At 42.7% G+C, this 13,406-nt stretch overlaps 1 protein-coding gene across 1 annotated transcript in view; it reads left to right on the plus strand.

Annotated features, from left to right (window-relative positions):
- The window catches only part of INO80 (INO80 complex ATPase subunit), a 167,790-nt gene that overhangs the window by 135,662 nt on the left and 18,722 nt on the right, over positions 1-13,406 (plus strand). The window contains 3 exon segments of the mRNA XM_040332513.1: positions 8,598-8,725; positions 10,385-10,479; positions 11,286-11,358. Of these exon segments, the coding sequence (XP_040188447.1) occupies positions 8,598-8,725; positions 10,385-10,479; positions 11,286-11,358 (296 nt within the window).

Raw genomic sequence — 13,406 nt, forward strand, 5'->3', positions numbered from 1 at the left:
AGTAGGAAGAGGCAGAGGAAAGGTTTCCGGCAACATGTTTTTAAACAAGCTGGTCTGATTTCCTGTTGTGAGAAAGTGTGTTGTACATTCCCACCGTCAGATATCCCTTGTTTTTGTTGTATGTTATGCTCAAAATGACCACTAGGTGGTGCCTTTGTACATGGAATCACTTATGCTATGTTGCTTCCCTATGGAAGTGCTGTCTCGGATATCTTTTTTTTTTTTGCGTACATGTAGTGTGTTTTTTCTCTGATATTTAATATAATAAATTCAAGAACTTATCATATTAGTACTTAAACAATGACTCTTAATAGAACATACATACAAAAAACGTTGATGTATTATTCGGAAACAGCCCTCCCTGACAGCTTCCCTGTCTTGATCTCTAAGCTTTAGCCATTTTCGATTAAGATGAATGGAGGTTGCAGTACTAAGACTTACCAGCAAGTGACACCCATGCACATATTATATTTCCTTTTGATTACCTAGTCCCGGTTGTTTCTGCAATCGATGGCCTCAAGATCTGCTTGGCATCCTTTAGTGATCTACTGCTAGATTGTGATTTGTAATTTGTCTACCCCTGTTCTGTGTCACTCGCTCTGAAAGAAGTTTAAATGTAGGACCTGTCTGTGGCTGTTCTAGCATGTCTTAGCTGAGTAAGTCGGAAACATGAAATTGAACTCCTTTGAAGCAATTAGAGCCTTCTTTCCTGCACTATGGAGTGGCCATAGATAACAAATTAAGCTGGATGTCTGGTTTTGGGAGTTTAGACATTTTGCATATTATCAACTCTCAGCTTCAGAAAGCAAGACAAAACGTTACAAGGTTATATTTAGAGATCTAAACCGCTCTGCTGTCAGAAACATTTTTGTTTAGACTGACGTTCTTTAAAGCTGAACTCTGGGTAAGTAAAAAAATGACCATTTATTCTAGTTATGTGTTTATTAAAGGTCATTTAAAGAGGAAGTAAACACTGATGGGTTTTACTTCCTCTTTGTTTCCCTGCAAAGGTAAAGCATAATGGGCTACTATGCATTGCGTAGTAGCCCATTTTGTGTCACTTACCTGAAACCACAGCCTGCGATGTCACCGCTGTCCCCTGTGCAGGAAGCGCCCATTCTTCACCCCTCTTCCTTCTGGGGTCACGGACTCCGACTCTGTGACTGGTTCGGAGTCCGCGTGCCCTTTCTAAAGTGCGCATGCACCAAATACATCGGCGCATGTGCAGAAGATATTGCCGTACGGGGACATTGTAAAAATTTCCTAAACCATGTAGGTTTAGGAGATATTTCCAGCACCTACAGGTAAGCCTTAATATAGACTTACCTGTAGGTAAAAGTGGTTGTACTGAGTTTACAACCACTTTAAAGGAGTTGTAAAGGAAAATTCCTTCATCTATATCACCTCCGGCATTCTAGTTTCTGTTCTCTCATTCACTTCCTGGTTTGCGGCACTCGTTCATGTAAGAACTACATTTCCCAGTATGCATTGCGGCACGCCTAGTAATTCACACCTCCTTGAAGTCTCTAACACGTAGAGAGCGTCCTGCCGCACAGATGTAGTTCCCAGGAGGGGGTGAGCTTGTTACTGACCACCGCAGTAAAGCCTCCCATCACTGTGGTCAGTAAAATCAGACAAGCATGAAGTGAACAGAACAGAGAAGAAAAAGAGCAACTTCTGAGCAAAAACCAACAATGAGGAAGTGAAAAGAGAAATCTCTGCAGGTAAAGGATGCTTAAGGGGAAAAAAATGTTTTCCTTTACAACCCCTTTAAATGCATTTTACTTAGACCTCTAATTTTCCAGCTAAAATGCTGTTTTTTTGGATATACTCGCCGTAAAAAACGACTCCCTTCCCCCTCACTGTGCCATTGCATTCCTCACTGTGCCATTGCATTCCTCACTGTGCCATTGCATTCCTCACTGTGCCATTGCATTCCTCACTGTGCCATTGCATTCCTCACTGTGCCATTGCATTCCTCACTTCGACGATCTCCATACCCTATCCCTGGCAGAGTCAGTCAGACTGCAGGAAGCGTCTATTGTTCAAAAGCCGCCCCTCCTCCTCGTGCTGTTCTTTGATAGGCGGAACACTCCGTTTCCCAGCAGAGCCTGTGTTCAGTGTTTCGCCTATCACAGACGTCGTCTCGTCCGAGGCTGATCCGGCGTATAAGACGACCCCCGATTTTTGAGGCATATTTTTAAGTATAAAAAATCGTCTTATACGCCTGAAAATACGGTACCTATATATGTATTAGTATCAGCATCTATGTACAGCAAGATTCCTAATTAAAGATTGAGTGACAGCACTCTGAAACAGTCAGCGGGGAACACCCCATCCGCATACTGCTGCCCTTTCATTATCCAGTGATAGGCTGGGGTAGATCCCAGCCAGTTCTGTAATGCTTCACTACTGGGAGGTCCAGGGCCTGGCTATGCTGTCTGGCAAGAATGCCCAAATTAACAAGACTGCACACCCCCCCCCCCCTCGTTCACTGGAGCAATGGGGAGTGGGCGAGAGCGGCCTGCTCAGCACTTCGCTGAGAGGCTGAGCCGGGTGCAGGTCTGGCATGTCCTGACTTTGTTGCAATCTTGCCTGAGCCCCTTAGTGACATAAAAAGTCATAATAAGGGTCACCAAAGTATCAAAGACATACGGTATTGGACCACTGGGTAAATCAGCTCATTTGCATCTCCTTTAAATGAAAGTATCAGTTTTGGCTAGATTAACCCTTTTCATTTTTCATGGTCATAGTAGTTTATAGTTTTAACCATTTGGGTTAACCACAGATCATATTTGGGTTAACCACTGATCATATTTGTTTTTAGTGTAGTAAACCAGCTGCTGCCTAGCCCGGTTCAGGAACCTCATATACTACATGCAGTCCATATTAGCCCATCTTCAGTCTCAAACCCTGATGAAGAGAGGGCTTTCTGACCCCTGAAATACTGTAATAAAGGCTTTTCCCGTATTTTGGAATTAATCTACAGTATATCTAGATCAGTGATGAGCAATTAGCGGACCTCCAGCTGTTCCAAAACTACAAGTCCCATCATGCCTCTGTCTCTGGGTATCATGCTTGTGGCTGTCAGAGTCTTGCAATGGCTCATGGGATTTGTAGTTCTGCAACAGCCGGAGGTCCGCTAATTGCATATCCCTGATCTAGAGGATCAATTTCAGGTGCGGAGCTTCAATATTAGACTTTCTCAGTTACAAACCAAGCTAACAGTGGCAATCCTTTAGTATAGAGAAGCTACCATGCATCATTTTATATACAGTATTTTGCTCATATAATACTAGTACTGTACTTCTATAGGCAGTAGAAAAATCCCACAGTACCAGAGCTATAGCCTGTGTTTCCCCAAGTCCTGCTACATAGTTATTCAGGTTGCAAAAAATACTTCTGTTCCTCGATTTCCACCAGAAGACAGAAATACATTTAATAACTTGGACTGTCAGCGCCATAAATGCGCAGTTGATGTTCTGAAACCTTTTTTCTTTAATCTTTTAGTTTTAGTGCTGCTGTAATGCTGTACTTGTGTCTTTGTGTTCAGCATGATATACTGAGAGATCCATTTTACTGAGACGTCTGCGAAAGAGTTAAATATATGACAGAGTCAGCAGCGTATTGTTTTAAAATTTTGTTTATGACAAGAGCTGCAAACAGGATGCGCATTTTTCCTGAGACACAGTTACAAGGCTGTTCTCAGCACCCCATCTATTTTCTGCCTCTTAGAGAACCCTGTAATCTGAGTCTTTATTCAAGTAATGATAGCCCAACATAAATATATATATATATATATATATATATATATATATATATATATATGTATATATACATATACATAAGAAAAATGGCAGGGATTGTTGTTTTAGATGCATCAACAGCTGCAGGTGAATGCATTATGATTAGGAATGTTGCTGCAGGTTTGATTACCATGAGCTGCTTTGTTATACTGGTACAATTTCAGGGTTAAATACCAAGTTCATCGTTACAGAAAATATAATAAATGCACATATTTTTGCAGAAAAAACAAGTGTATTTATTATTTTTTCCTGCAGGAGCCTGGAAACATTATCATCAGTGCAATGCTAGTGCAGCCTCATCAGTGCAGCATATTAGTGCTGCCTTATCAATGCAGCTTATCAGTACCGCCTCCTGGTCATCAGTGCAGCCTCGTCATTGGCCAACAGTGCAGCATATCAGTGCTGCCTTATCAGTGCAGCCTTATCAATGCCTAGTAATGCCCTTCAGTGCAGCCTTTTCAATGCCTAGTAATGCCCTTCAGTGCAGCCTATCAGTGCTTAGTAATGCAGCTTATCAGTGCAGCCCCACCCCCTCCGGGCCCCTCTGATGGCCGCACCGCTTCTGCCAGAAGTGATCAGCCAGGAAACTGTCAGCCAAGTCTGACCCTGCTCCACACTCTCCCTCGCTAATTTCCACTCGCCAAATGCGAGCAGGTAAGGGGAAATTTTAAGGGCTGCTTTAACATGCACGCTAGGGTACTTAGATGAGAAAGTATATACACCACAAGTCCGGACTTCTATGTCAAGATTTCTATATTTGGCTCTGAAGTGCATTATGTTAAAGTGGCTTTCTCCTCTTCCTCCAAAGTCTGAGGATTGACCAACGCAGGTTAATTCCACCGTACTTAAGGAAAGGCGCATTCTGTTACAACAGGGCACCCCCCATATGTTTAATAAGATATGAGGCCCATGGCTACAGGTTCCTAGTTTAGCTTCTTTAAAATTGGTGTCTATACACACAGGCCGAATGTTGGGTGACATCGGGCAGTTCAATAAAAAACTGTCCATCATTGGCCTGTGCGTATGACAGCCGGTCCGACAGAAAGACTGACAGTGAAAAACCAGCAGCCCTCTGGCTCCCAACCAGCGCTCTCAGCCAATGGCCGTCCCCCTGTCAAAACACAACAGCTCAGCGAGGGAGATCGATGTACTAACATCGGATTGTTAGTACAGCAGCTCCAATAATCATAGTTTTCATTGATCGACTAGGCAGTAGTACTGATGGATGTGGGTGACTGAAACACACAGAGAATATGCATTCTTTAGTTGAAATCTATTTTGTATTTGTACTGAATATGGCGGTGGTACTACTTCCTGTTATGTTTATTTTTATTGGGTAATTGTTATGGCCTTTCTAATCCTCTTTGTGCTTGTGTGCATAGAGGGATCTGAGTAGCGCTACGTATAATCTTTGTTTAAGGATATATTTCTTTTGCTTGACATACATTACCGATGCCTGGATATTTCCTTACTTATACCTAGTATGTAAGGCGGTTGCTACACTTTAAAACTGTATTGTGGGAATGTACAACTGCTAACATTTTGTTGTGATATTTTTATTTTTTGTATTATTGAAAAAAAGCTTAATAAAAAGCAATTCATAAAATAAATCTGTTAAGGGACGCTTTAGAGGGAGACAGAGGAACTTGACTAGACTCCATTCATCTGTTCCTAAGCCTAGGTTGGGCTAAGCTCGGGACATGCCATGCCAGAATGTCTGGGAGATGTCCTAATTGTTTTCACTAACAGATAAAGGAAACCAACTGAGGATATTTAGCAATAGTGCCGACCTTCCTGCTAGCCCCTGTCTGTTTTGGTGCCGTATCAGAATACTATCTGCCTAAACTTTTGGGACCCATCTTATGCCATTTGTGCCCTGAACTGCACCTAGAGAGAATATCATTAGCTCATCCATTTTTCTTGTGATTGAATACTGTTTACTTGTGAACAATCAACCACATATTTTGCACCCTGTGAACCCCTGAGGAAGCCAACAGTGCAAAATGTTTTGGGACAAAGCACCCCAATATACCCTTCTTTCCCATGCAGGACATTGTGTATTACATACAGGTGAAACTCGAAAAATTTGAATATCGTTCAAAAGTTCATTTATTTCTCTAATGCAACTTAAAGGGTAAAACTAATATATGAGATAGACTCATTACATGTAAAGAAAGATAGTTTAAAGCCGTGACTTGTCATAATTGTGATGATTATGGCTTACAGCTCATGAAAACCCCAAATCCACAATCTCAGAAAATTTGAATATTGTGAAAAGGTGCAATATTCTAGGCTCAAAGTGTCCCACTCTAATCAGCTAATTAAACCATAACACCTGCAAAGGGTTCCTGAGCCTTTAAATGATCTCAGTCTGGTTCAGTAGGAATCACAATCATGGGAAAGACTGTTGACCTGACAGTTGTGCAGAAAACCATCATTGACACTCTCCATAAGGAGGGAAAGCCTCAAAAGGTAATTGTAAAAGAAGTTGGATGTTCCCAAAGCGCTGTAACAAAGCACATTAATAGAAGGTTATGTGGAAGGGAAAAGTGTGGAAGAAAAAGGTGCACAAGCAGCAGGGATGACCGCAGCCTGGAGAGGATTGTCAGGAAAAGGCCATTCAAAAGTGTTGGGGACTTTCACAAGGAGTGGATTGAGGCTGGAGTCAGTGCATCAAGAGCCGCCACAGACAGACGGATCATGGACATGGGCTTCAAATGTCGTATTCCTCTTGTCAAGCCACTCCTGAACAACAAACAACGTCAGAAGTGTCTTTCCTGGGCTAAAGAAAAACACACCTGGTCTGTTCTCAGTGGTCCAAAGTCCTCTTTTCTGATCTTATTTGGAAACCAAGGACCCAGAGTATGGAGGAAGAATGGAGAGGCACACACTGCAAGATGCTTGAAGTCCAGTGTGAAATTTCCAGTCTGTGTTGATTTGGGGAGCCATGTCATCTGCTGGTGTTGGTCCACTGTGCTTCATTAAGTCCAGGGTCACTGCAGCCGTCTACCAGGAGATTTTGAAGCACTTCATGCTTCCTTCCGCAGACAAGCTCTATGGGGATGCTGACTTCATTTTCCAGCAGGACTTGGCACCTGACCACACTGCCAAAAGCACCAAAACCTGGTTCAATGACCGTGGGATTACTGTGCTTGATTGGCCAGCAAACTCGCCTGACCTGAACCCCATAGAGAATCTATGGGGCATTGCCAAGAGAAAGATGAGAGACATGAGACCAAACAATGCAGAAGAGCTGAAGGCCGCTATTGAAGCATCCTGGTCTTCCATAACAACTCAGCAGTGAGACAGGCTGATAGCTTCCATGCCACGCCGCATCGAGGCAGTAATTGCTGCAAAATGGGCCCAAACCAAGTACTGAGTACATATGCATGCTTCTACTTTTCAGAGGTCCGGTATTGTTCTATGTACAATCCTTGTTTTATTGATTGCATGTAATATTCTAGTTTTAGTCTAGTATTAGTTTGACCTTTTAAGTTGCATTAGTGGAATAAATTAACTTTTGCACGATATAAAAAAATTTCGAGTTTCGCCTGTGTGTGTATGTACATGTGTATATGTGTATATATATATATAATATATATATATATATATATATATATATATATATAATATGCTACACATCTAGGCTAATGCCGCGTACACACAATCTGACATTCGGAAACATACAACACTACAATGAGCCGAAAAAAATGAAGCTCAATGATTCCGAGCATGCGTTGAATTGATTCCGAGCATGCGTAGGATTTTTTTACGTCGGAATTGGCTACAGATGATCAGAATTTCCGTCAAGAACTTTTGTTGTCGGGAAAAATTGAGAACCAGCTCTCAAACATTTGTTGTCAGAAATTCCTACAGCAAATGTCAGATGGAGCTTACACACGGTCGGATTTTCCGACAACAAGCTCACATCGAACATTTGTTGTTGTAAATTCCGACCGTGTGTATGCAGCTTTAGTGATTTATGTCCTGGAAGGGGGGTGACATAATCTCCTGGGGTTGGCATTTAGTATTGTGGTATGCTGAGTTTATGCTCTTAAGGCGTTTTTTACTTTTTAATGAGTTTTGTAATAAATATATGTTTTTAATGAATTGAACTCATGTTGATGTAATCAGTCTGGTAGAAGGAGTCAACACAGATAAAATCCCATAATCCTCTCATAAATGGTTTGTTGACTACACTTTGGGGATGTTGGGTTGGAGCATACAGTTGAACTAATTTATACAGTAGTTCTTGGACTGTCTACTCATCTGGCGGTTTTCATCTATTCATCGAGAAATAGTCTAATGTATGACTTCCTGCAGAGGCCCATGGCCAAGGCTCATTGGGGTAGGAATTTCAGTCAGCTAGGTTATCCTCTCTATCAGGCCTAAACGTTTGAGGCAACTGTTTTGTGTTCAAAGTTGCATTGGCTGGCAGAGTTGCCTGTAGGCCGTCGTATCGGGCCTTGCCATTCAACAATTCTCTAGTGTCCATAGTCAGCCAGCCATGGCTACAGCTGTCTTACCAACTCACATTGTTCTGTAAGCATGCCTAAGTAGAATAGGAACTTGGACAGGAGTTCTAAAAATTCTCTTAGTAAACCCATAATCAGCAATTTGGATGTACTAGTATTAAAGAATACAGTTATGCAAATAAGTGTATTTCATCTTGCCATTACAGCATCTATAGGAAAATCCTAGGTTTACAAGTGATATGTGTCTAAGTGTGGTTAGTCTATGATACACAGTAACACAATCCTTATTAAATTGATCTTAATTTCTGTATTACAGACAAGGAGAGTCTGATCACAGACAGTGGAAAGCTGTATGCACTGGACCTTCTGCTAACACGACTCAAGTCCCAAGGACACAGAGTGCTTATTTACTCACAGATGACTCGGATGATTGATCTGCTAGAGGTAATATACAGTACTGTGTACTTCACACCTATGGGGTCAGTGCATATACTTTGACAGCTGGTGTACACAGGCACTCAGTGACCCCCTCTAGCTCTTTTGCAAAACTTCAGCAGGGCAACAAGATCTAAGCTGATGACGCTCATTTGGTATACCGAACTTTAGATTTACCACTTGCTTTACTGTGCACTTAAACCCCCCTCCTGCACAGACCAATTTTCAGCGCTGATGCACTTTGAATGACAATTCCGCGGTCATACAACACTGTACCCAAATAAATTTTCATCATTTTTTTCCCCAAAAATAGAGCTTTCTTTTGGTGGTATTTGATCACCTTTTTGTTAAAAAAAAAAAAAAAAAAAGTTAAAAATAGTTTTCTTTTTTTTTTTTTTTTATATTGTGTTCTAAAATTTTGCAAATGGGTAATTTTTCTCCTTCATTGATGTATGCTGATGAGGCTGCACTAATGGGCACTGATAGGCTGCACTGATGGGCACTGATAGGCTGCACTGATGGGTGGCACTGAAGGGCAATGATAGGTGGCACTGGTGGGCACTGAGAAGTGGCACTAAAAGGTGGCAGTGATGGGTAGATGGGTGGCAGTGATGGGTACTGATGGGTGGCAGTAATGGGCACTGATAGGCAGCACTGATTGACACCACTTGTGGGCATTGATAGGTGGCAGTGGCAGGGGGTACTGACGGCACAGAGGAGGCAGGTGTGCCTCCTTCCTCTCTGGGACCGATTACCGGCTTTTGTTTATATCACGTGATCAGCTATCATTGGCTGACAGCTGATCACGTGGTAAGGGGCTGGAACGGCCCCTTACTCGGATCTGTGATCACCCGAGTCTCGGTGACTTGGGTCATCACAGCGTGCACCCGAAGAGGAGGACGTCTATTGACGTCCTCCCGGCATTTGGGGTCCGCTCTGTAGCCGTCATTCGCCTATAGCACGGGTGCCAAGTGGTTAACTGGCATGTTTGAACATTCCAAGCAGCCTCAATGCTTTTCTACACACTCTAAGGCCTTGTACACACGACCGGACAGTCCGCTGAAAACGGTCCGCCGGACCGTTTTCATCGGACATGTCCGGTCGGAGATTTCTGTCTGATGGTTGTACACACCATCAGACAGAAATGAGAGGCAATCCGCGTGGACAGACAGCGCGGTGACGTGTCCGCGCCGCGACGATGACGCGGCGACGTGCGCGATGCAGGAAAGTCAATGCTTCCACGCATGCGTCAAAGTCATTCGACACATGCGAGGGATGGGGGCCGCTCGGACATGTACAGACGACCGAACATGTCCGACGGACAGGATTCCAGCGGGCTGTTTCTAAACAAGTTTGGAAATATTTGCCCGCTGGAAAAAGGCCCAGCGGGCAAATGTATGCTGGAATCCTGTCCGCTCGGCTGTACAGACGACCGAACATGTCTGCTGGAACTGGTCCGCGGACCAGTTTCAGCAGACATGTTCGGTCGTCTGTACGGGACCTAAGGGTAACCAATCACAGATGGGAAAGAGGCATAAACTGAGGGTGGCTTTTAGTATTTATATCTTGTGTATTACATAGTTAATCTGGTTGAAAAAAGGCACAAGTCCATCCAGGTCAACCAGTTTAATAAGCATGTAGTTGAGAAATACCCTTTTATATTCACAGGAATATATGGTATATAGGAAGCACACATACATGCGGCTAGATGGCTCATCGAAGATCTCAGAGAGGAGGGACATGGTGGCAGATTTTCAGAGCAGGTAAGCTAATAAAAATATAAAGTACTGTGGTTACCAAATTGTTAAATAAATATAATTTGTTTGCCTAGATTGTTTTCTAATTTTTGTGGTTAAGGTCTAGAATTTTTCAAATGCAGGTGCAACTTTTTATTTTCAGGTACTGCATATATAACAAAGTATTGATAATGAACTTTTGAAGCATTACAAACCTGTAACATTTTTGATAACCAAGTATATAGATTATAAGGTAATGGTATGTCAGTAAAAAGAAACTTAGTAAGCTTTGCATAGGTTTGAGCTGCCTTACTAGGGCCTGTATCTATGGGCTTTGGGCTTGTGTTAGTGGCATCCTCCATGTAATGGAGATAAACAAAGGGAGACATGTTTCAAGTCCAGCTTGGGTGACAACATGGCTCCCGCTATATATACAGTAGAATATCTGAACAGTGGACACCCAGGGCCAGGAAGTGTGGTGGACTACCAGGTGAAAATAAAGAAAACAAATTCGGCCCCCTCATTTAAGGAAAGGTAAGCTGTAATATATTACATGTTTGGCTTTTTTATTGGATATGTTTAACAACTGCTTGTCAGAAAATAACTAGTGCTCACAGGAAACCATTATTTTTGAATGGTCCATGTTCAATACCAGTTGTTACCAGCTGCATTGGTAGAGTTTACCCTTCCATGGAGAAAACAGCAGTGATTTTGAGGATAAATGGAAAATATTGCCAGTTTAGCATCAATGTCATCTGCCTGAACTCATTTGTTTGACACAAACTCGTGTTCCTATCCTATATTGCTTAAAAGTTGTTTCTCTTTTGCTTTAGGACTGACATATTTGTTTTCCTGCTAAGTACTAGAGCCGGAGGGCTTGGTATTAACCTTACGGCTGCTGACACGGTAAGCACACACTGCATTTAGAAAGTTACATGTCTGTTATATGCACTTGGAAACTCTAAAGATGTAGAGGCTGATTTACTTTGAGTGAACATTTGGTTATCTAATCATGTGAATTATCCAATCAGTAAAGATTCTCAGATCTTTTAGTAAATCACAGTGGGGCATTGTTTTCAGTGCATTGAAAGAAAGTCTCTCTATGCATTATATGGCATTATATACCATCAAAGTCCAATGCATGTCGATGCAACAGGCAGCATATAGTACCCAATGATAGACTGTGGTGAGAACAACTCCTTAAGCTGTACAAACAGTCATTTCAGCAAAAAATAATTTTTATTTACAACTCCTTAAAATATTCTGAACTAGCGGAGTTCCACCTATATAAACGTCAGCAGCTTCAAAAAGTGTAGCTGCTGACTTTTAATAATCGGACACTCACGTGTTCCACTATCCAGCTATGCGGGCGAACAAAGCCCCTCTCCCCTTTCTCTCCTCGACGCCAGCATTCTGACTGCATGCGCCCGGCTGTGGCTTAACAGCCTGACACGCACTGTGCATGCGCGAGCTACGCTGTGATTGGCCGGGCAATCTTCTGGGACCTGTGACGTGTCACAGAAGATTGCAGGGAGGGAGAGGGGAGAGGTGAACTTCCTACCGGTGCCCCAGGAGGAAGTGGGAGCTGGATGCCCTCCCAAAAAGTTGAATTTTGGGGTGAAACTCTGCTTTACCCGCTTCAGCCCTGGAAGGATTTACCCCCTTAATGACCAGACCATTTATTGCGATAAGGCACTGCGTCGCTTTAACTGAAAATTGTGCGGTCATACGACGCTCTACCCAAAATTTACATCCTTTTTTACCCACAAATAGTTTCTTTGGTGGTATTTGATCACTTCTGCGGTTTTAATTTTTTTCGCTATAAACAAAAAAAGCGAAAATTTTGAAAAAAAAGCAATATTTTTTACTTTTTGTTATAATAAATATCCCCCCAAAAAAACAAATTTCTTCCTCAGTTTAGGCCATAATATATTCTTCTACATATTTTTGGTTAAAAAAGTCGCAATAAGCGTATATTGATTGGTTTGCGCAAAAGTTATAGCGCCTACAAAATATGGGATATATTTATGGCATTTTTTTTATTATTTATTTTTTTTGTTACTAGTAATGCCGGCGATCTGAGATTTTGATTGGGACTGCAACAATGCGGCGGGCAGATCGGACACTTTGTAAATTTTTTGGGACCACTGACATTTATACAGCAATCAGAGCTAAAAAATAGCCACTTATTACTGTATAAATGTCACTGGCAGGGAAGGGGTTAACATTAGGGGACAACAGATGTGTCTCCTCCCCCCTGACAGAACGGAGATCTGTCTGTTTACATTGACAGATCTCCGTTCAGTATCTCTCAAGAGCGAGCGTGGTTGCCCAGCGAACATCGCAGCCGCCTGACAAGTGCATCGGCTTTGGCTCGTGCCCCCTAGTGGTCTTAAAGCGGCCAACGTATGCCTATGGCGATTTGCCCAGGCAAGCTAACCTACCGCAGTATACCTGCAGCGGCTGGTCATCTAGTGGGTATATAAGCTTTAAAACCAGTCCTATTTAGGGTTGTCACCTGTCTGGGATTCGCCCAGGCAGTCTGAGTTTTGATTCATGTGTCCCGAGTTTCAGACAGACTGAGACACGGACGCATTATTCAGATGGGGCTGTGGCTCCCCAAGTAACCAAGAGCTTTGGGGGGCAGGTTCGGCATCACTGGGGGTAGGGTCAGCAATTTGGCCATACCCATTGTTTGCTGCAGCATGCTATGCGCACTGCAATACTACTCTCCTTGGAGCACCCAAACGGGGTCCCAGGCTGCTAAAGTGTTCTGGTTTTGCTTGAAGAAAAGGTGGTGACCCTAGTCCTCACTGATCTGCACTGTGGAGCAATTTATCCTGTGAAGCACTGAAGTACTTGAAGTCTTTCTCTCTGAAGCTCAGTTCACCTTGCACCCACCTCCTCAGAGCTCTTGCTTTGTGTTTAGATTGGATATTGGAATGCTGCCATAT

This window comes from Rana temporaria, chromosome 13 (genome assembly GCF_905171775.1).
Source record: "Rana temporaria chromosome 13, aRanTem1.1, whole genome shotgun sequence".
In the NCBI taxonomy this organism is placed as follows: Eukaryota; Metazoa; Chordata; class Amphibia; order Anura; family Ranidae; genus Rana; species Rana temporaria.